Source organism: Leptopilina boulardi, unplaced genomic scaffold, assembly GCF_019393585.1.
Source record: "Leptopilina boulardi isolate dan_hultmark-lab unplaced genomic scaffold, ZJU_Lbou_2.1 LbouV2_161, whole genome shotgun sequence".
Taxonomy (NCBI): Eukaryota; Metazoa; Arthropoda; class Insecta; order Hymenoptera; family Figitidae; genus Leptopilina; species Leptopilina boulardi.
In genome coordinates, this window is record NW_026137709.1 from 458,360 (window position 1) to 484,245 (window position 25,886).

The 25,886-nt window shown below is 29.4% G+C and overlaps 1 protein-coding gene across 6 annotated transcripts in view; it reads left to right on the forward strand.

Moving 5' to 3' along the window:
* Positions 1-25,886, forward strand: part of LOC127276942 (neural cell adhesion molecule 2) — a 1,005,192-nt gene that overhangs the window by 410,187 nt on the left and 569,119 nt on the right. For 5 of the 6 annotated variants that reach the window (XM_051297698.1, XM_051297696.1, XM_051297697.1 and 2 more), the window contains one exon: positions 18,236-18,366. The exons of the other annotated variant lie outside the window; for it this stretch is intronic. In XM_051297698.1, the coding sequence (XP_051153655.1) occupies positions 18,236-18,366 (131 nt within the window). The remainder of the gene's footprint in view (positions 1-18,235; positions 18,367-25,886) is intronic. 6 annotated transcript variants of the gene reach the window in all.

Consider the following 25,886-nt stretch of genomic DNA (forward strand, 5'->3'; position numbering starts at 1 on the left):
AGAAACTGGATTATTTGGTTAAAACGAAAATTCTCCAGAGAAGTTGTCCAATTGACTCCTAGTCATCATGATGTTCGTTGGAGTTATCCTGGAGTATCGATTTTTTGATTACAGCTAAAATTCCCTGGAGAAGTTGTCCAATTGACTCCTGGATATCTGGATGTACGTTGGAGTCATCCCGGAGTATCAGTTACTTGATTGAAACAAAAATTCCATGAATTCTGGGAAAAAACCAAAAAAATTCCGGGAATGTTCTCAGAATGTTCTGGGAACTACTCCCAGAGTCACTCTGCAAAAATTCCGGGAACCTTTTCACGTGGGTCGGGCATTCTTTGGAATTTACTCAGGCTGTTTGCATATACCCATATCTATATATTCAATTTTGACAGATAGTTTTTGTGGATTGTAGTTAATTTATTTTGTGATTGGATATTACAATATTAAAGTAAGTTGTAAAGAATAGAAGAACAAGTGCTCAATACAATTTTTTTATTATTTAAAATATTAAATTTTTTTATTATTATATTTTTTTATCTTTTTATATAATCTTATACAATGTCTGAGAGGCTGGTGTAACAACCGTTTCAACTCAGAATTATATAAGAAATTAATCTTTTAAATAAATTATAAAATTAATATTTAAAGTGAAAATTAGGCAAGTAGAAGAAATAAAAAGTGAATAGTCACTTCAACTTAACTACAATATTCTACAAAGTCAAGCCATGGTGAAAGACTTAAGGGGTTTCTGATAACTCGGAGTACCACCTTATTATCTGGATCCTTAAGTGGTAACAAAAGCAAATCGTAAGTCTCTTAAAGATACATATATCTCAAATTCATTGCAATAGGCGATCAATTTGTTAATGTGTAAGATTCAATAGATTATGAATCCCTGCCCTCCAATTAATTAGTTAATTTAGGAAATAAATAATTTACTTAAATTATTTATTTAGGTTAATTTCCAGAGAAGTAAATGAATTTTTTATTTATTTGCTACTGAGAGATTGAGCATTTTAATATGTTGTAAAATAAATAACATATTAAATAAATCAATTTCTCAGGGAAATTCTGGAAAAGTTAATTTACTTATGAAAGATTAATTAATTTAGGGAATAGATAACTTGACCTTGGTAGTTGATCGGCATTGGCAAATTTATTTTATTTCGTTAAAATTCTATTTTGTATTTTTTTTACATAGATAAAACTACGAGCAGTTTTTTTTAAACCCAATTGAGGAAAAGCGAATTTGATAAAAAAAATCAAACAAAATGGTGAAAAATTTAAGTTAATTAATAAAATTATTTCATTTAATATTCATTCAGAACGAACTCTCAAATTATTATTCAGACTTAAATAATTAATAACTATATCATATGATTGATTGTATAATTTCTTTCTTTATTAATAATTAATATTTATTTTTTTGTAAAGTAAAAAAATTCAACTTCGAAACAATATATGACATTTATTCATTTGTAAAAGTAGAAGTAAATAAGAAAGTAAACAGCTGATCTACCGAATAATTATGGGAAAGATTCCTCTATCAACAAGTTTTCTAAAAACAAAATAAATATTTTCTTTCAAAAATATATATGAAAATAATAAATTTAAGGATTAATCTAATTTAAATTATTCCATTATATAATCACAATCATATCTGTTGATATAGCTAGCACGTGTTCATTATATAAAATAATTAAATTTGAAAATACAATGTCCCTTTAAATTTAGACAATAGTCATTCTTTCTTTTGTATAAACTTACGTAATGGGGGTGATTACTATCTAAACATTTATGTTTACGGTCATTTAACCACATTTTTGAACTTATTAATTTCTCAGAACCGAACCAAATCAAGGCTAAGATTGATAAGAAAGTAAATATAAACACGTATAATAGTATATATATCCCCTGTGTGAGAGTTAATAATGCTTCAACTGGTACCCCTGGTGTTTTCGTTTTCTGAATGGATTTGAATTGAATGAAATTTTTTTTTCTCTCTTTTTCTGTTTTTCTTTTAAGAATATAAAAACACAAAATAACATAAACAAGAGAAATTATGAGGGTGCGCTTAAAATCATTCACAATTATAAACATAGAGATATTGAATAAATAAATACAACATTAAATTTTATTATTTTAATATTTAAAATGGATCCCGATCAAAATAAAAACAATGAAGCATCTAAATCTATTTCAGATAAAGAAAATGCAACGTCTTTAAATGAATAAAATAATAACTTAAAGAAAACAGATACTATAACTAAAAAACTAAATGAAGATAGAGGATTTTTAGAAATTTTTGATGAAGCAACAACTCAAGCTTCTCTTATTGATAGCAATGAAGAACTTGACTTAAATGATGCAGAAAAAGAAATAATGAATAAAACTGAAAAATATTTTAATGATTTCATAAAAGAATTAGGAATAACCGTTAAAAAAGTAAAAAAAGGATTAGTTAAATTGAATACTAAATAAAAGGAAAATCTTGATTTATGCATAAAAGGAAGATCTAAAATTCGTAAAGAATAGAACAAAATGAAAGAGAAATCGAACAATTAAAAGCTAAATTATATGATAGGGTAGATACCGGTATTGAAATTAACAAAAAAATATGTGAAAATTTGAAATTAAATGTAGATGAATCACTGGACAAAGTAGCTAACAAAATTCATGATATGGATGGCAAAATTAATAACTTACATTTGAGTACTGAGGAAAATACAATTTTAAGTTTAGATAATGAAAATAAAATAAAAACAATTCAAGAAAATCAAGTATATTTTGAACAAAAAATAAGTAGAATAAGAAATAATGATAATTCTAATAAAAATTCATGGATAAGAGAATATACTCCTCTTAAATTTTCTGGGACTACTCAGGAAAGGCCCATGATTTTTTTTGAAAGAATTAGAAGATTATATACAAGTTAATGGTATTTTAAATTCAGAATTCAAATATTTTATTCAAACATGTTTAAAAAGGTTTTCTAAAGAATGGAGGAATTTAGTTAAATCTGAAGATTATAATTTTTTGAGCTTTTGAGAAAAATTAATCAATCGATTTTGGAATGAAAACATTCGTTATAAAATAAGCACAAATTTAGAATTTGGTCAATATAATCCAAGCGGAAAATTATCAAGGTCAGCTTATGCGATTAAAATAATAAATAAAGCTATAGACTTAATTCCATCACCTTTAGAGAATGAAATAGTTATTAAAATTGCCAGACATTTTAATGAAGATATACACACAGCGGTATTAATGAGAGGAATTAATACAATTTATAATTTATTAGATTTATTAGAAAAATTTGATAGGACTGGTCCAGTAAATTCTCAAAGAAATTTTCAAAATAAAAGTAATAATTTTCAAAATAATCCAAAGAATAATTTTGATAATTATGGTCGACAACAATATGATAGTAAAAATCAAAGTAAAACAAATAATTTTAATCGTAACCCTAATTATAGTAATACGAATCAAAATTTTTATCAAGGTAATAATTATCAAAACAAGAGTAATGAGAATAACAGACAACAAAATTTTCAAAACAATTTAAATTTCAAATTTAATCCAAATTTTCAAAATAAAAAATTACCGAGATCAAAATTATGATAGAAACAAATATCCGGGTAACAATTTTAACAACTATAATAATAGACAAAATAATTATCAAAATTATCCAAATCAGCGTCAAAACTATAATAATGGTTATGTAGAAAATGCAAGATATACACCTTATAATGTTAATCAAGAGGACAAATATTCACAAAATGTAAATAACCAAAACAATGAAGGTTGTCAACAAGCAAGCATAAATGTAACAAAAAAATGTAAAAATTCAAAAAGTGAAATAAATGATTGTGGAGAACCTTCATCGACTTCGGAAAACTTATAAACCTCGGGTTTGTAAACACGAGTATGATGTATACAAATCCGAGGTCAATGACGCTTTTAAATATAAATAATGTAAAAAATATACAAAAACAAAATAAAAAATTAGAAGAAATTATTCCTCTAGTTTTGCGTAGAGAATTGTTAAAAAATATAAATTATCGTTTATTAAATCAATTATGTAGATGTCCTATTGTAGAACTAACTATGTTTAATAAAAAAGTAAAAACACTAATAGATACCGGAAGTCAAGTAACATGTATTTCGGAAGATTTCTATGAGAACAATATAAAAGAAATGGAAGAATGTCTTTCATTACCGGTAGTAGGAATGAGTATTGTAGGTGCAACTGGAGAACGCCCTTTAAAATTAAAACTTCAGCTATTAATACAACTCGAAATGTGTGGTTATAATGCACAATATACATTTATAGTAGTTCCTAAATTAAATTGTGATTGCTTAGTAGGTGCTGATTTCTTAAAAACATTTCAAACAAAAGTAGATTTTCAAAAAGATATTGTTATTGTTATTAGAGAAGAAGAAGCATTAACTATGGAAATGCTTAAAGAAAATATAAATCAAATTAAGATTATTCGTGAAAATGAAAATATAGAAAATAATGAAACTGAAAGTGAATTAGAAAAAGAAATTTTAAAAGAAATTAAATATAATGAAATTAATAAAAATCAAAATAATAATAATAATGATATTAGTAAAATCATTGTCAATCAATTAACGGGAATGGAAATGTTAGATGATGCCCCAAATATAATTAAAGATTTAGAAATAAATAATGATTATGATGACACACAGTTCGAATTTGAAATAACTGAAGAAGAAATTAAAAATAAAATTGCGGAATGTACTGTTTTGAACAAAAATGATAAAGAAAGATTTTACAAACTTATTTCACGGTATAAAAATATTTTTTCTAAAAAACCGGGTAGAATTCCAATATACGAACACGAAATAAAAGTAGATGATAGTAAACCATTTTTTAAAAAATCATATCCTGTTCTGATGAAATTGCGTGATAAAGTTAATAATGAAATAAAAAAATTAATTAAATTAAAAATTCTAAAAAAAATGAATACGCAATACGGGTGTAAAAGTGATGTCTTCTTTAGATTTGGTCAGTAGTTTTTGGCAAATTCCTTTATCGGAAGAATCTAAAAAATATACGGGCTTTATAATATAAGGTAAATGCTATGTATTTAATGTAGTACCTTTTGGTTTAAAAACAAGTACTAGTGCGTTGGAACGAGCGTTAGATCAGGTACTATGTGGTATAGGCGAGTTTGTAATCACTTTTATTGACGACATGCTGTGCACATCACAAAATATTGACAAACATCTCTATCACTTAGAAAAAAATTTTCATCGTCTGGAACAACATAATATGACAATTAATTTTGAAAAATCTCATTTTTTCGTCCGGAATTGAAATTTTTAGGACATATTTTGACCCTACTCGGAATTAAACCGGATCTTGATAAAATAAAGGCAATACACAATTTTCCGCAACCTAAAAAATTAAAATTAAATTTATAAAAATAATTAAATATATTTATATAACTAAAAAATTAAAACTATTATTAAATTATAATAAATTTTATATAATATTTTTAATAATATTTTTAATAATGTCATCAGTATACTATTGAGTAAACAATAATTCAAATGACATCAACGAAATGTCAATATCATGAAGCTCCTTCAAACCCAAAATGATGAAAGGACCTAAAATGAAATTTTCTTAAACGTAACCAAGTAACTAATAAAAAAATTGAACCAACAACTACATGAATCCCATGAAACCCAGTTGTTAAAAAAAAATTGACCCAAAAATCGAGTCCCTAAATATAAATGGGGCCTCCCTATACTCAAACATTTGAATACAAGTAAATAATATTCCTAAATAAATTGTTATCAATAACCTAAATTTGGCTCTTCCTCAATTTTTATTTAAAATTGAATAATGTCTTCATGTAATTGTAACTCCAGAAGATAATAAAATTACAGTATTAAATAATGGTAATTGATAAGGATTAAACTGTTCAATATTTTGTGGAGGTCACTCTCTTCCAATTTCAATATTTGGAGAGAGAGAAGAATGAAAAAATGTTCAAAAAAAAGATACAAAAAATATTAATTCAGAAACAATAAATAAAATTATCCCCAATTTTAACCCCCTAACAACAATTTTTGTATGCCTCCCTTGTAAAGTACCCTCACGAATTACATCTCGCCACCACTGCCCCCTACATAAAAGTAATAAAATCAACCCTCAATTTATTAAATATGTTTCTTTTTCACTAAATATTATAACTCTCCCTACTATAAATACAAAAGTTCTAAATGACCCTAAAATTGGTCAAGGTCTAAAAGTCACTAAATGAAATGAATAATTTATATTTATTTTCATTACCTCATTTCAGAAGAATATAAAGTTCTTAAAATTGAATAAACATAAGATTGAATTAAAGAAACAGCTACTTCCAATCTTATTAAAACACACTGAACTAAAACAAGAACAATAATTATAACAATATTTAATATTTTTGAAGATTGCCTTATTAAAGTAATTAATAAATGACCTGCAATAATATTTGCTGAAAGACGAACAGATAATGTTAATGGTCGAATAACCCTTCTAATTAATTCAATTATAACTATAAAAGGTATTAAAACCTTTGGGGTTCCTAATGGGGTTAAATGAACAAACATATGATTCCTAAAATTTCCCCAACCAAATAACATTATTCCAAATCAAATTATTAATGATATCGAGATTGAAATACAAATATGCCTTGTTCTTGTAAAAATATATGGAAATAACCTAATAAAATTATTTAAAAAAATAAAAATAAATAAAGAAATAAAAATTAAAATATTTATTACACCATACTTATTTAAAGCTGTTTTTAACTCCCCCCTAATACCTTCTAAAGTTATATTTCAAAGTATCTGATATTTTGAAGGGACCCTTCAAAATATCACTGGAATCACTAAAATAAAATAAACTATTCTTAATCAATTAATAGATATAGATGTTCTTCTTGATGGATCAAAAATATCAAATAAATTTGTTACCATTTTATTTTCCACTCAAATTTATTTCCAACCTTTTTATCTTTTTTAAAAAAATAAATTAAAGTCATATACCTTACTATAATTAGATATGAAACAACCACTAAAATTATGTAAAATAATAAATATAATCAATTAATCGGTTTTATTTGAGGAATTAATTAAGAGTAATTTTATACTATAAAAAGATTAAAACTCTTTCACTTTTCTTAAGTTACTTAATTATATTTAAATTATATCAACAAAATCTAAAAAATTTCTAATTGTTGTCGACTCAACTATAATAGGTATAAATCTATGAGCTATTCCACAAATTTCTGAACATTGACCATAATGAATCCCTGGTATTAAAATATTTACTATTATCTGGTTTAACCGACCAGGAATAGCATCCACTTTTACCCCTAAAGAAGGAACTGCAAATGAATGAATAACATCTTCAGATGAAACTAAAATTCGAATAGAAACTAAAATAGGTAAAATTAAGGACTCTGTAGCGTCTAATAATCGAAATCTATCTAACCCAATATCTTTATCTATATAAGAATCTAACCCTTTTAAGTTGAAATCTGAATATTCATAAGACCAATACCATTGATGACCAATTCCTTTAATAGTTATTAAAGGGCAATAAACTTCATCTAATATATATAAAATTTTTATTGAAGGAATACCCAAGATAATTAATAAAATAATTGGAATTAAAGTTCAAATAATCTCAATATTTTGTCTCTCAATTGAAAAATTAATATACTTACTTTTCATTATAATTAAAAAAATCCATATAATAATAACTGTAATTATTAAATTAATAAATAAAGTAAAATCATGAAATATTATTATTCACTCTATTATTGGTGAATCAGAATCTTGTAATATTAAAATAAATCACTCTTTAATAATTTAAAAATTCAATTTTGACTCTTCTAAATAAGAATGTAATAAAGGTGGAGCTAAATGCTTTCACTCTACAGAAATATTTAAATAATTTTTAAATAAAATTAAACGTTCCACAATTATTCTTTCTCAAATAATAAAAATTAAATAAATTAATCTAGTAATTGAAATTAAAGACCCTATTGAAGAAACAACATTTCATAATAAATATCTATCAGGATAATCTGAATATCGACGTGGTATCCCTCTTAACCCTAAAAAATGTTGAGGAAAGAAAGTTAAATTAACACCAATAAATATAATTAAAAATTGAATTTTCAGCCATTTAGGATTTAAAGTTAATCCACAAATTAAAGGGTACCAAAAAATAAATCCCCCAATAATTGAAAAAACTGCCCCTATAGATAACACATAATGAAAATGAGCTACTACATAATATGTATCATGTATAACAAGATCAATTGAAGAATTTGATAATGTAATTCCAGTCATTCCCCCTAAAGAAAATAAAAAAATAAATCCAATAATTCATAAAATAATAATATTAAAATCAATTTTTCTCCCCATAATAGTAGCTAACCACCTAAACACTTTAATACCCGTAGGAACTGCAATAATTATTGTTACTGATGTATAATAAGCTCGAGTATCCACATCTATCCCAACTGTAAATATATGATGCCCCCATACAATAAATCCTAAAACACCAATTGAAATTATTGCATATATTATCCCTAACCTCCCAAAAGTCCCTTTTTTCCCACCTTCTGTAAAAATTATATGAGAAATTATTCCAAATCCAGGTAAAATTAAAATATAAACTTCAGGATGTCCAAAAAATCAAAATAAATGTTGATAAAGAACAGGGTCCCCCCCCAACAGGATCATAAAAAGAAGTATTTAAATTTCGATCAAAAAGTAATATTGTAATTCCTCCTGCTAAAACAGGTAATGACAATAATTAAGAGATTTTTTGGATTTATTAATTTTTATACAAAATTTTCTAAAAATCATGCCCAAGAAATAATAGTTCCTTTACTCGAATTATTAAAAAACAAAAATAAATGGGAGTGGAATTCAAAAAAAGATATAGCATTCAAACGGGTTAAAAATCTTTTTTGTGAATTAACAATTCTTAGTTATCCTGACTTATCAAAACCGTTTTATTTACAAACAGACGCGAGCGACGTAGCGATAGGAGCCGTATTGTATCAAATAGACAAGGACGGAGAACATGTACCTATAGCTTTCGCGAGTCGAACGTTGAAAGGAACCGAGTTAACGAAACTCAAGAAATGTATGGACATGTAGGACCACAAATTTCGCATGTTAAATGCATAATTTTATTATCCACATTTTTCTAAGGTTATTAGGCATAGGATTGCTAGCTGTGACTCATGTCAGAAAAATAAAATTTCTAATCAAACTAATTACGCTGAAATGAGAAATTATGCACCGAAAAAACCGGGAGAAATTTTATCAATCGATTTTTACAGTCCTTTACTAGCAACAAAAGGCGGATTTAAATATATTTTATCGACAATCGATGCGTTTAGTAAATATGTTAAATTATAACCTATAAGAAAAATAACAACAATAGCGCTAATAAATAAAATTTTCAAACATCATATAAAGCAATTTGGAAAACCAGAAAAAATTATTTCGGACCACGGAACACAATTTACTTCAGAAGTATGGACTAACAAACCCAAAGGAGAGGAGATACAACCTGTCTTTTCGTCAATACATCATCCTCAAGGAAATATTGTCGAGAGAATTCATGGGGAGTTATCAAGATTTTTCAGAACTCATACCAATGATAGACATAATTCCTGGTGGAATTGGATATTAATTATTGAAGATTGTATCAATGAAACTCACCATGAAACTTCCGAGTTTACACATATAGAACTTCAGCTCAACAAAAAACCAAGAAGAATGTGGGAAAAATGGTTCGATTTTCCAGCTATTGCAAATAATATGGATTATGAAAGAAAATTAGAACTCGCTTATAATAACATCTGTAAAAAAGGTAAAAGAAGATCGGAAAAATTTAATATCACACATAAATTAACTGAATTTAAAGTAGGTGATAAAGTCTTAATTAAATTACTTAATAGGCCTGATAAGGAAAATAAAATAATAACTAAATTGCTACAAGCCTATGAAGGACCATATGAAATAAAAAAAGTAATAAAAAAAGGTACATATATCATATGGGATAGTAACTCAGGACAGGAAAAAGGAATATTTCATAATCAGGATTTAAAAAAGTACATTTCTAGAGATAATGACTCTAATTAAAATAAAGTGTTATAATATATAAATAAAATAAAATAATATTAATAACAATTATAACATAAAGTGTAGTGAAGTGTTTACAGTAAACAATAATAAATAGTTATTTATTAATATTTAAATTATTAGAACATTTAATAATAAATAATTTAGGACAATGATATTAAATAAATAATAAAAATTTAAAACATAAACAATTACTACATATAAAAAAAATAAATAAAATAAAAATTTTGTTACGTGTTTAGTGATTAGTAAGAAATATTTACTTTAAGAAGAAAGAAGAGGATAGATAAAAGTGATAAAGACATTAAGTATCTATTCTCTATATGAGAGATTCTTTTTCAATCGCCCCAGCCCAAAAAGTCAATGTTCTGGGATTGGCTTCATACTTTCGTAAATTGTTGTCCTATATGATAGTAATAAATCCCTAAAATATAAACTCATTAAAAAAATATTTGTAGAAAGTAGAGGGGGTTAAAGTTTTGACGTTAAGGGTAACATTGTCATTTTCAAATCCGTATAACTATGACAAAAGTTAATGGATTTTAATTTATCTATAATGAATTTTAATGCATTTTTCACGTACTTTTCAAAAATGTAAACGAAATTAAAAAAAAAAATTTTTGACCCCTTTTTTCAAAATCAACCCTAATTTTTCGATTTTCACCCCTTCGGGTATTTTTTTTATTATTTTCATTGGAAAGCTGAGGTTTTTTCTCATGAGCTTTGTAAATATGAAAGTGGGACAACAAATTCATTATAGATAAATTAAAATTCATTAACTTTTGTCATAGTTATACGGATTTGAAAATGACAATGTTACCCTTAACGTCAAAACTTCAACCCCCTCTACTTTCTACAAATATTTTTTTAATGAGTTTATATTTTAGAGATTTATTACTATCATATAGGACAACAATTTATCAAAGTATGAAGCCAATCCCAGAACATTGACTTTTTGGGCAGGAGCGATTGAAAAAGAATCTCTCATATATAAAAATATATTATATATATACATAAAGAAAAATATAAATAAGTGAATAAAAAAAATGTAATAATAATATGTTATTGTTAAATATAAATATATACATGGGAAAAACAATAGTAAGAGAGGAAAGATACAATTTCGAATATAAAGCAATTATTAATTTAATTCAAATTTAAAGATTTTTTATTAACAATATTAAAAATAAATATAAACTAGAATTAAATTAATTAACCATATTTTTCTGTTTTTAAATAAAATAATGCAAATTATTTTATTCAATTGCTTAAATTAATAATAATAAGTAAAAATTGTATGTCATAAAAAAGTAAAAATTATTTAAAAATAAATGGTAAAAATAAAATCATTGTCAAATTATTATTTTTTAAGATATCAAAGATTTAAAAAAATTATATTAATAATAGAAAAATGATTGACAGCTGGACAATGGCACAGTATACGTTACAACGGAATTAGAAAGAGAGGAATCGCTCTGTCCTTACCAAAATAATTTAAATACTATTGGCTAAGAAAATAGGACGCCGCGAAAAATGCGATTAGAGGGAAAATTTGGCGGTATGAAATACACAGTAAAAGTATACGAAAAAAGGTAGGAAGGGAAAACCGCGGATTTTCAAGCAATCAGCCGTCAAAATAGCACGGAATTAGAAAGAGAGGAATCGCTCTGTCCTTAAAATAATAATTTTAAAACAAATTATATAAAAAATGTAAGGTATAACCAATGTATTGGTGTATGACGTCACTCGAAATAAGAGAATAGAGAGAATCTAATTGCATTAGTCAGTCTTAGCACGGAAGCCAAGCTATATAGTCATATATTAATAAATGTCATTTTACTTTATTTTAATTAATTATATTTATTTATTTAATTATTACGCCCTCACCTCCCTCACAATCATCAGAAGTGGGATCGCTAATCAGTACGCAATTTTTATTATTATTTGTGAGCAGATAAGTCGGAAAAGTGACAAAAATTTTAATGCTTCCTCGTGGAATAGACTCCTAGCTACTTATTTCGAATAAGTCGTTTCGTGGCTAGTTTCGGTTTTATTGGCTATATTAATTTGTATAAATAATTTTTAAGTTGATCGGACGATTTAAGAATCTCCGTGAATATTAAATATTGGTGAAAATCGGTGATTGTGTCCTGTGATTCGGTTGTGGAAATTTTCGGAAACCGTTGAGGTGACGCTTTGTTTAAATTATTTAAGGACAAACAAGTGATTACGTGTCTCGGTTCTCGTGAAAGACGACGAAATTACGTGAAGTTTTGAATGATAGTGCCGCATGCGCAAATCATTTCCCTTACAAATTCGACGCGAGTAAGTGAACGATTTGTGTTTCAAAATGCTTGAAAACGAAGCGACAAATCCTTATCGTTTCACTATAGCCATTCTGAAAGAAGTATTGCGGGAAAATGAATTGTCAGTCACGGGATCAAAACTGGAACTGATTAAGAGGCTCTATCAACACGATCCGTCAGGATTATGGCAGGACAGAGCTGCATGTATCCAGACTGGAGAATCGTTTCGTGATGACAGTAACACATTAAGTCCCGACGAGAATTCCGGTAATGATAATAGTACCAATGGGAACCCCTCTACTTCCCACCAAGCTCCGCTTGAGAATACGGAACATGGTAACCCCACTACGCATGGAAATAGGAGGAATGCTAACCCCACTACACATGGAAATATGAGTATTGGGAACCCCTCTCCTCCAAATCACCGCACATCTGAAATTGGGGATAACAGGGACGACGCCTATTTCATGAGGAGGGAAATGGATCTCCTTAGACGCGAATTGGATCTGTCGAGACGCGAAAATGAATTATTGCGGAATAATCACAGACCAAACGAATCACAGCAGGGACCATCCCGATCACCAAATATTGGAGTAATTAAGGAACTCCTTGGAGAATTTGACGGAAATAATACGGATTTCCGGAAATGGAGAGAGCAGTTTTAGTTGCTATGTGACGTCTACAAGCTGGACAATGATATGAGTCGACTGTTGCTGGGAACGAGACTGAAAGGAAGAGCTTTGCAGTGGTTCCAGTCAAGCACCGAAAACATAGGGTTATCGATAGACGCATTATTAGTCGAGCTTGCAGTAATGTTTGACCATCGACCGAGCAGATTGGCGCTACGGAAAAAATTCGAGGAAAGAACGTGGAAAGCTTCGGAATCTTTCGGAGATTATTACCACGAAAAATTAATCCTTGCCAATTCTGTCCCAATTGATGAAGCAGAATTAATTGACTATCTGATTGATGGAATACCTGACACGTCAATCCAGATTCAGGCGAGACTTCAACGTTTTAAGGACAAGGCAACCTTGCTCGAAGCTTTCGAAAAAATAAGTTTGAGACAAGAAAGAAGGGGCAATAGAGGGGAGCAGCCACCGATTCATAAGGAGGAGTCTACGTCTAAAATTGAGGATAAAAACATCAAAAAGAATATAAATTCGAGGGTTCGCTGTTACAACTGTAACAAACAGGGTCACTTGGCGCCGGATTGCAGAATGCCTAAGAGGGAAAAGGGAGCGTGTTTTAAGTGTTTTGAATTAGGCCATCAAATTCAAAACTGTCCAAAAATTAAAAGGGATCCGCAGCAGGAAAAATCTTTACAGTGTGCTAATGTATCGGGACATTTAGCATTGAACGAGAAGTATTTCAAGGACATCGATTACGAATTTTCCACTCAAGAAAGAAGAGTCAACGTCAACCTGGACACTCTTTTCGACACTGGCAGCCCGGTAAGCTTCGTAAAAAATTGTGTTGTACCCGATGTAATAATTGAACCTATAAATAATGTACAAAATTATGTGGGAATTAATAACAGTGGGTTAAATATAATTGGAAAAATAAATTGCAAAGTACGTATAAACGATATGATTAGAGAAAATTTGACACTGTTAGTAGTTCCCAATACTACAATGAAAACTTCGGTTGTTCTTGGTAGAGATATTTTAGATTGTTTTGGTTATAGTTTGCGCTCAACCGAAGAGGAAATTAAGGAAATTTTAAATGTTGATATCGGGAATAATGACGAAAAAAAAAATTTTCTTGATTCTCTTAATATTAATCCTGATGTTGATATTGAAACTCAGAATGAAATTAAAGAATTATTTTATCTCGAATATTTAATAGCAGAACGTCCTGAATTTCCTAATGTAAAAACTGAGTTAAAAATTAAGCTCACAAGTGATCGTGTAATTTGTTTTAACGCGCGTAGATTATCATTTGAAGAAAAAGGTAAATTAGAAAAATTGATTGAAATTTTGATAGCAAAGAAAATAATTCGTCCTAGTGAAGCGCAGTATGCGTCGCCAATTGTATTGATTAGGAAAAAAAACGGCGAAATACGTCTTTGCGTAGATTATCGTTTTTTAAATAAAATTATTGAGAATATTAATTATCCGATACCTCATATTGAGGATCAAATTGATAAATTGAGAGGTAAAAAGATTTTTTCACTATTGGATTTGAAAGACGCTTTTCACCAGATTAAAGTCGATGACGATTCGGTCAAATACACGGCATTCATAACGCCGCTGGGCCAATTCGAGTATCTTAAAATGCCGTTTGGTTTAAAGACAGCACCGCCTAAATTCCAGAGCTTTGTTAACTCTATCTTACGGGAATTAATTGCGTCGGGCGATGTTTTAGCCTATTTAGATGACTTTTTGATTGCAACAGAAACGAAAGAAAAGCATTTAGAAGTTTTGAAAAAAGTGCTAAAATTATTAGTTGCTAACAAACTCGAACTAAGAATGGATAAATGTCTATTGTTCCAAACTGAAATTGAATATCATGGCTACTATGTCACTAAAGATGGAATACGTCCAACTAATAGAGGCATAGAGTCTGTGGTTGAATATCCGACTCCAAGGAATATAAGGGACTTGCAAAGTTTTCTTGGAATGTGCTCTCATTTTAGAAAGTACATGCAAGGATTCTCGGTTTTGGCCAAGCCCTTATACGATTTGCTTCGGAAAGGTAAAGTTTTCAATTTCGGGGAAGAAGAATATCGCGTGTTCGAGCTATTAAAGAAAAAATTAGTAGAGTCACCAGTTTTGTGCATTTTTGATCCGAAGAAAGAAACAGAGTTACATTGCGATGCCAGTAAATTTGGCTATGGGGCGGTGTTGCTCCAAAGGCAAGAAAACGGAAATTTACATCCGGTCTTTTATTTTTCGAAAAGATCAACTGATACAGAAAGTCGGTATCATAGTTTCGAACTCGAGACCCTTGCTATTATTTACGCCTTGCGTCGATTTAAAATTTATTTAAAAAATAGACCATTTAAAATTGTTACTGATTGTAATTCTTTAAAGCAAACTTTGGATAAAAAAGAAATGAACACAAGAATAGAGCGATGGGCACTCGAGTTGGAAAACTATAATAAAGTAACCGAACATAGATCGGGAGAAAAAATGAAACATGCAGATGCTCTCAGCCGTATGAATTCTGTGATGGTGGTCGAAGAAAATAGTTTTGAGGCAAATCTGATAGTGAATCAAAACTGTGATAAAAAAATTCTTGAATTGCGCGAAAAATTAGAAAAATCGGAAGATCAAAATTTTGAAATGCGAAACGGTATTATTTATCGAAAACGAGGCAAAAAAATATTGTTTTATGTGCCTGAAAGAATGGAATGTAACGTAATGCGAAAATATCATGATGAATTAGGCCATCTGGGATGCGAGAAAACATGTGAAGCCATGTTGAGAAATTATTGGTTTCCTAAATTGCATGAAAAAGTTAAAATTCATATTGCTAATTGTTTAAAATGCATTGCATTCTCTCCTCCTAACGGTAAACAAGAAGGTTTTTTGAATCCGATTCCGAAAGGCGATAAACCGTTTTTGTTATGTCATATTGATCACTTAGGTCCGGTTGATAAAAGTATTTCTACAAAACGACATGTGTTAGTTGTTATTGACGGGTTTACGAAATTTGTTAAACTTTACGCCGTAAAATCAACTGACTCGAAAGAAACAATTAATTGTCTAAGCGAATATTTTCGAAATTATAGCCGTCCAAAAATGATTGTGTCCGATCGAGGAACTTGCTTTACTTCCGACGATTTTGACAAATTTGTAAGCGATAATAATATTGTTCATATTAAAGTTGCAACTGCTTCTCCGAAATCGAACGGACAGGTTGAACGCGTAAATAGGGTTTCAACCCCGATGTTAGCGAAATTAACTGACGTTCAAAACGGAAAATTTTGGTATAAAACTCTGTGGGAGGCAGAATTTGCTTTGAACAATACAGTAAATAAAAGTACGGGAGAAACAGCGAGTAAATTACTTTTCGGCGTGATTCAGAGAGAAGAAAATGTAGATGCTTTGGGGGAATATATTAATGACATACAGGTGAGCGATGAATCGTGTGAATTAGACGAGCTAAGACTCAAAGCGAAAGATAGAATAGAAAAATCGCAAGAGTATAACAAGAAATATTTTGATGCGAAACGAAAAGAGGCGCACAAATACATTGTCGGCGATTTAGTTGTCATTAAGAATTTCGATTCGACTAAAGGAGTTTCAAAGAAAATGATTCCCAGGTGGAAGGGTCCATATCAAGTTGACAAGGTGTTGAGAAATGATCGTTATGTGGTCAAAGACGTAGAAAATTTTCAAGTAACGCAAAAGTCATACTCTGGTACCTGGGAGGCATGTAATTTGAAACCCTGGTGTGTTGATTAGAATTGTATTGACGAATTTGACATTTTTATTTGTAAATAAAAGAAATTAATTATTTTTATCAACGAATTTTATGTAAAATGATTTTTATAAAAAGCAAAATGTAGTTGTATTGTTTTATATTTATTATATTTATTATTGTAAAATAAAATATTTATGAAAGACTGACAAATTAAATATTAAAAAGCATGTTGTTTCAGTTCGAGGTCGAACTTTAATCAGGATAGCCGAACTGTAAGGTATAACCAATGTATTGGTGTATGACGTCACTCGAAATAAGAGAATAGAGAGAGTCTAATTGTATTAGTCAGTCTTAGCACGGAAGCCAAGCTATATAGTCATATATTAATAAATGTCATTTTACTTTATTTTAATTAATTATATTTATTTATTTAATTATTACGCCCTCACCTCCCTCACAAAAAAAAGATCATCAGGCCCACTCAAAAACTTATTACAAAATTTTCTTTTCATTTTCATGTGTGTAAAAATTAAAAAAAAATAAAAAAATCGCGCCTAAATTTAAAAAAATTTAATTTGTTTATGAAAAATCGCTGTTTTTTATAAACAAATTCAAAATTTTTTTTTTCGCTAACATATTTTGAAAGTCGATAAAAAACTTAAACTTTTTTGTATGTTAATCACAATTCATAAATTCAATACTTTTAGAGTTACATGTCATTGAAATTAGGTGTATTTCAAAAGAACTTGAAAAAATCAGATTTTTAAAAATTCATAACTCGAAAATTTTTGCACTTATAAAAACATAAAAAAATACGTAAACCTTTTTTTTCTACAAAGAATAAGAAAAAATAAATTTAGACAAATTTAAAAGGTCATAGGTAAATCTCACGTGGAATCGTCCATATGTTTTTATACCAAATAAGTTCGCTTCGTTTACGGAACCCTTGAACTCGCACTTGTCTGATTTTATTTAAGTTCATTCTAATTTGAAATTTTCAAAATGCTTTAGAATTCGTTCATTATGTAATTAATATGTAAATTCAAATCAGATTTCCTTTTCTTTTTTTGAATTCAACAAAACTACATCAATAGATTTTCTCTAATTTTTCAGTTCATTTAAAATGTCTTCCCAACCACCGTGCGTCTGAAAGATTAAAGCAATGTAACAAGTAACTTATTTTACTTATTATTTGAATCAGCCATTTTCAGAAAGTCTTTTAACGGAAAATGTATCATTTAACCACACCCTCTCCTAATATTTACATTTTACCGAGTGTGACCAAGTTCCATTGGAAACAAACAAAATATTGTTTATTTCGGCTTCCGTAGGATTTAGGAAGTATTAATTTAGTCAAGATTTTTATATAGATATTCCAGCAGCTACAGTTCACCTAGCAGCGGGTTATTCAGTGCATACTCTAAAAGAAGGAGATGATCTGAAACTGGCTTGCAAAATTCAAAGTAATCCATTACCAACAAGTATTGTATGGTACAAAAACGTAAGTTAAAAATAATTACTTCTTAAATTTTAAGGCTATATTTAAATAAGATAAAAAAGTATCCTAAAATTACCCAGTAAAAATAACTAATTCAGATGATTTGAAATGAATTAACTTTTTTGTCAAGATCCAATTCGTATTTGTTGCTAAACGGGATTCATTGAAGCCCATATGGTATATTCATTTCAATTCAACTAAATTAGTTTTCGTTTGCTGGGTAAATATTTAGTTAAAATTTATTTATTAGACGTTTAATTACAGAATTTATTTTTATATCCTTTTAATTCCTAAAATGATGCAAAAATCGGGTCACCATGGCGGGAGGCAAACTACGAATGTGTCACGAACTCGTTACACATTCGTGACACTTTCGTAAATTGTTAAAATTGTGAGAAAAATGAATGAAAATTGAAAATAAATGTTATTGAAATAAATTGATGAAATTCTTTTTTTTTAAATTACTCATGAAATTACAAACTTTTTGAAAATATTTTTTACAATTTTGAAACTTCATTTGTTATAAAAATTTTTTTTTTATAAACAAATTAAAAAATTAACATATTCTGGATGAGTATATTCAATTTTATATACATAGACTTGAAGAGAATTTATTGAGGATTGAAATAAAAAAAAGAAAAAACGGTAATTTGGAATAGTTTAATAACAATGAATTTTTTTTGAAAGCGCGATTTTACCCTGTGCAACGCGCACAGTGGGACGTAAAACATTGTATGTATGTATGTATTTCAATAAATATATAAAAACACGGCCGTGGACAAATTAATGTAAAGCCTACAAATTTCAACCGATTTTGACGTTCTTGGTCTTGTTTTAAAGTTGATAAAATTCTACAGAACGCCTAATTTTGTTTTTTGAAAAAAAATTCTTCTCAATTGTTTATTTAATGTTGAATATGAAAATTTTTTTTCCTCTTACCACACACAGGTGCGAATTCGCACTGCCAAAAATTTTAAGTTGCTGGCATTTCACGTAGTAAAATTTCCAAGGTCTATCACCACCACAACAAATATGTAGGACCCCTCACGTGTCTATTGTCATTGAGTGCGCGCTTATTTATCATCTAGAAGCAGTAGTAGCAGGTTTGAAATCTCCCGTTAGTGCAAATTCGCACCTGTGTGCGGTTAGTGAGTGTGGATTGTTAAAAATTAAAAAAAAAAATTTGAATTTTGCCTGGGAAATCGAGTAAGAAAAAAAGTAAGTATATTTAATCATGTTTACAGTAATATTTGACTGTTATTATATAATAATTTAACATTTTTAGTAAAATTAAAAAATAATTTTTTTTAGTTGATTATCATTGTAAATTTTTATAGTTTATGTATTTTCGATAATTATTTACAAAATTAATTATTAAATTATTCATTTTTTATCGAATAATGTTTTAGTATGAGTGAACGAGTCTCTAATCTACGGAGTGCAGTAGCTGTGGCAGCAACCTTAGAGGATTCGGAGCCTGATGATTCTTCTGACGACCGTTACCAAACCAGCGAATTCGCAGTGTCTAATGATGAAGGTGAATTGATAATCTATTTTCTTTTTGTCTTTCTCTTGCTCACGTTTACCTCATAATAAATTATTGTTATTTTATTATTATTTTTAGGTGACGACAGTGAACATGTTGATGATGAGGGAAGCGACGCTGAAAGTGAATTTGATTCTGAGTTAGATTCAGAAGCGGAGCCGGCATCGAAACAACGCCGTCTCAATGATAGTTTCCAGAGACAACGTGGTCGTGTCCGTCCTCGCAAAACCGTTCCAGCAGCTAAATCTGTTTACAAATGGTCTGAAATAGCATTTGACAGACGTGGTCGTCGTTTAAGTGGGTATCCGAATTGTATTTTTAGAATTTATATGAAAAACAAGCCCGATAAGTATGGGATGAAAATTCTTATGCTAAATGATGCCGAAACATTTTACAGATTAGTGCTATTCCATACGTAGGAAAAGTACAACCTGCTGCAAACGATTCCGTGCCAACTTATTTCGTAAAATCATTGATCGATCTAACTTCTATTTCTGGCACTTGGAGAACAATTACGATGGACAACTGGTATACATCACGGAGAGAAATAGATGGTAAGAATTTATGATCTTAAGATGGTAAAAAGTAGATGTTATCCGGTACTATCGTTATGCTACTCGGTACTATCAAAGATGTTACAAAAAGTATGGTTATGTTACCCACTAGAATCAAGATGTTACCCCGTACAATCTGGATAGTAACTGATAGAATCTAGATTGCTGTCCGTATATGTAAGATCAAATATGGTACCTGGTACTATCTAGATAGTACCCCGTACCATCTATTTCTCTCCGTGATCTATTCCCCTTTTTCAAACGCTAAAAACTGATTATCAGTTGCGAGCAGTAGGTACGATAAGAAAGAATAAAAGGGAAATTCCAAATACTGATGCATTCGATCAAAAAAGTCATCACCTTTCTACTTCTCGTCGTACTCGCAGATGGCCATTACGATTCTTTTATAACATTCTAGACCAATGTGGTGTCAATTCGCAAATTTTATACAACTTGAATGTAAACAATGCATCGCTCACAAGTGCTAAATTTAATAAAGAATTGGCATCTGAATTGATTGAACCGTATCTTCGGCGACGCTTGACCAATCCCACAATACGTACTTCAATTAAAAAGATAATATACACATTTTTAAAAATTGACCCGCCTGCACCGGTAGTATTGTCGGTTATCAGAGAGGTAACAAGGTCAAAATGTAACCTTTGCGATAGCGATGCATCAGGCCGAACACGCATGAAATGTCGAAACTGTATGCGCAGAATGTGTGATGAGCATCGTGCAGCTGTTTGCGTAGAGTGCGAACAATTTTTCGAGCAATAAAAAATTATTCTGTATTTCTTGTATTTTCCTACATGTTTTTTTTATAATAAATAAATGATTTAAGTGTATTTTGTTGTTATTTGTTGCTTATATCACCATATAACAACTCCCAAAGCTGATATGTGCCTAAATTCCCCTTTTAAAACAAACAGTAACTTCCGAGGGGCAGGAAAAATACTTATATTAATTTAAATAAAGTCTTATATTTTTTTCTCAAAAGAGGACATATTTAATCGTTACATCACGTTGGTTTTGTTCAATTTAATAAAAAAAATTTTAAAAATTTTGATTTTTATGTTTTTTTAATTTTTTAACAAAAGTAATTTTTTAATATTAATTTTTCTATAACAAATTTTTATTTTTTGTAAAATTCAACGGCTCCATTGGATTGTACGGAAAATTTCACCCCAAAATGATATATAATTGAATGTATTTACAAAGATTTCTTCATCCCTAAAGCGATTATTCAAAATGCGAAAACCCAATTCGCACTTGTGTGCGGTATATGGGTGCTGGATACAAGTGTGCGGTAAGAGGGTTAAGAAAAAGCGATTATTACGTCAACAAAAGCGAAAAATTTTATTGTATTAACCTAGAAAAATATTCTGATAGTTAATAAAATAATAAATAATAAAATTGTTATAAACAATTTAGTGGAGTAATTGCAAATAGCTTGTTTTTTTTAACTTTTAGTAATTGAAAACCATCTAATTTTTTATATTTGAGATCCAAAAGAAAGTACCAGTTCAATAGGTATTAGAAACTAATTATTTTTAATTGTTAAAACAATTTTTATAAACAATTTAAATGATTTTAGTTCCAACCCTGCAAACACTGTTACAGGTCAGTTATAGAACTGTTACAAATTTTTTGAGAACCTGTTCTGTAACCTGTTGTGAACCTGTGAGTCACTGGTTACACAAAATTTCGTACTCAACGGATATGTAAGATTCTGTAACAGATCTAGAATATGGTTACAAATGTATTTGTAATAGTTCTAGAACTGTTTTGTAACAACTATAAAATGGAACATAACTATTATCGCAAGATTATTACCTAAAAATACATGCAAAATATTTTTATTCTTAATAAAAATATTAAAACTTGATGTATTAGAAAAAGGAAACTCTAAAATAAACATAATTAGATCCGTGTCAAATTTCAACTGTTCTATAGCAATATCGCTCCACAGGCTAATGCGCTAACCGTTACGCTACCCTAACGTGCGAATATAAATACAAAATTGATTTGATAACTTGCGAGTGAGGAGAATTAAAAACTGTATTGCTTATATAAAGAAAAAACAATAAGACTATGTGATATATAACAATTTTAGAGTTGTTTAAATTTAACTACATACTTAAGTAAAATGAACTATTTATTTATTAATTCCATAAAAAATAGTTAAGCTACTTATGAACACTTCAAATTTTTAATCTCACAAGTAACACTACCCAACTGTTAATCACCGATTTTGATGAAACTTGTCACACTTCTAAAACATGGAAAAATATTGAATACGTATTTTTTTATATCGGCCCGTTTTGAGTTTTAAGGGTAGAAAACACCCTTTTTCAATTTAAGGGATGAAAAGCAGTATTTCATACGGAATTTACTAGATTTGCTTGAAACCTATTACTCGGGGGTTTTTGAGGTCGCTGATTACGAATCTGAAGTCAGATTTTAAAAATTCAAAATGGCGGATCCAATATGTCGGACAATAAAATAAACAAGTAGGGGGTCCTTTATGTTTATTTCATAAACATTATGCTTCCTCATAGTGAAGCAAAAAATTCGCTTCCTCGTGAAGGAAGCAATGAATTTGTCCAATTCAATTGATTCATTTAAAAACTTTCGAATTAAAAATGTTTTAAATTAATTAAATTTTTTGAAAAATAAAGAAAATTTTAATTAATTTTGAGTGTAACATAAACTTTATATATTAATTCTTAAATTTTAAATCAAATCTATACTTTATATATACCAACCAATTTGTTTCAATGCAGGGAATAAAATTATTTCATATATAAACATGAATTTAAATAAACACATCATTTTTTAGCTAAAATGAGAATTTTTTATTTTTTAACTTTCTTTAATTCTTTAAATTTCAATCAAATCTATACTTTATATATATCAATCGATTCATCTTGACATAAAGAAGACGATTATAATATATATTACCTTAAATTTTTCGATTTAAAAATTTTTTCAATTAAAAAAAATTTTTTGGAAAAAAGACGATAAAATTTTTTTTTTGGGGTATTTTTAAAAATCCTCTCGTCATTTTTGAGAGATTAATGTGTTAAATAAGCCTACCAAATTTTATACAAATCCATTAAAACCTGTTAAAGATATCGTGTTCACAAAAACGATCCACACACACATACACACACACACACACACATACACACACACATACATACATCCGGACAATTTATCAGGATCTCATATAACATGTTTCTATATAGAGGAAAATTTGTTTTCACCATTTTTAAAAAGTTTATAAACGAAAGGACTACATAGCTTCCTCCACGAGGAAGCAAAAATTAATCGGATTTGATTGAAACTCGTTAGTCGGGGGTTTTTGGGGTCGCTGATTACGAATTTGAAGTCAGATTTAAAAAATTCAGAATGGCAGCTCCAAAATGACAGAGAACTTTTTAAAAAATTCATTGCGTTCGCTTAAAACTTATAACTCGGGGGTTTTTGGTGTCGCTGATTACGAATCCGATGTTAGTTGTTTAAAATTCAAAATTATGGATCCAACATATTCAATAAAGCCATTATTATAAAGACAAGATCTAATACTGCGACCAACAAATGCAAGATATGATAAACGAACCAATAAAGGTAAGAAGCAATAATCCAACCAGTAAAGCCGAGATGTGATAATCCAACCAGTAATGGCAAGATGTGATAATCCAAACATCAAAGGTAAGAAGCAATAATCCAACCAACAAGGGTAAGAAGCAATAATCCAACCAGTAAAGTCAAGAAGCAATAATCCAACCAGTAAAGGCAAGAAGCAATAATCCAACCAACAAAGGCAAGAAGCAATAATCCAACCAGTAAAGGCAAGATGTGATAATCCAACCAACAAAGGTAAGAATTATTGCTTCTTACCTTTGATTGTTGGATTATTGCTTCTTGCCTTTACTGGTTGGATTATTGCTTCTTACCTTTGTTCGTTGGATTATTCTTTCTTTCCTTTACTGGTCGGATTATTGCTTCTTACCTTTACTGGTTGGATTATTGCTTCTTACCTTTGATGGTTGGATTATCACATCTTGCCATTACTGGTTGGATTATCACATCTCGCTTTTACTGGTTGGATAATTGCTTCTTGCCTTTACTGGTTGGATTATTGCTTCTTGCCTTCACTGGTTGGATTATTGCTTCTTACCTTTGATGGTTGGATTATCACATCTTGCCATTACTGGTTGGATTATCACATCTCGCTTTTACTGGTTGGATAATTGCTTCTTGCCTTTACTGGTTGGATTATTGCTTCTTGCCTTCACTGGTTGGATTATTGCTTCTTACCTTTGATGGTTGGATTATCACATCTTGCCATTACTGGTTGGATTATCACATCTCGCTTTTACTGGTTGGATAATTGCTTCTTGCCTTCACTGGTTGGATTATTGCTTCTTACCCTTGTTGGTTGGATTATTGCTTCTTACCTTTGATGGTTGGATTATCACATCTTGCCATTACTGGTTGGATTATCACATCTCGGCTTTACTGGTTGGATTATTGCTTCTTACCTTTGTTGGTTCGTTTATCATATCTTGCATTTGTTGGTCGCAGTATTAGATCTTGTCTTTATAATAATGGCTTTATTGAATATGTTGGATCCATAATTTTGAATTTTAAACAACTAACATCGGATTCGTAATCAGCGACACCAAAAACCCCCGAGTTATAAGTTTTAAGCGAACGCAATGAATTTTTTAAAAAGTTGTCTGTCATTTTGGAGCTGCCATTTTGAATTTTTTAAATCTGACTTCAAATTCGTAATCAGCGACCCCAAAAACCCCCGAGTAATGAGTTTCAAGTAAATTCGAGTGAATTTCAATTTTATTGTCCGCCATATTGGATCCGCCATATTGAATTTTTAAAAATTGACACCGTATTCGTAATCAACTACCCGACTGATATCAGATTCGTAATCGGTGACCCCAAAAACCCCCGACTAACGAGTTTCAGTCAAATCCGATTAATTTTTTATTTTATTGTCCGCCATATTGGATCCGCCATTTTGAATTTTTAAAATCTGACTTCAGATTCGTAATCAGCGACCTCGAAAACCCCCGAGTAATAGGTTTCAAGCAAATCTAGTAAATTCCGTATGAAATACTGCTTTTCATCCCTTAAATTGAAAAAGGGTGTTTTCTACCCTTAAAACTCAAAACGGGCCGATATAAAAAAATACGTGTTCAATATTTTTCCATGTTCTAGAAGTGTGACAAGTTTCATCAAAATCGGTGATTAACATTTGGGTAGTGTTACTTGTCAGGTACAAATATATTCCAGAACTGAACTTCATCAAAATTTTAGAACAGTTACACATCATTGTTCCGATATAGTTCTAGATATGCGATGGAACCTTAGTTACAAAAAATTTGTGGCTGTAGTGT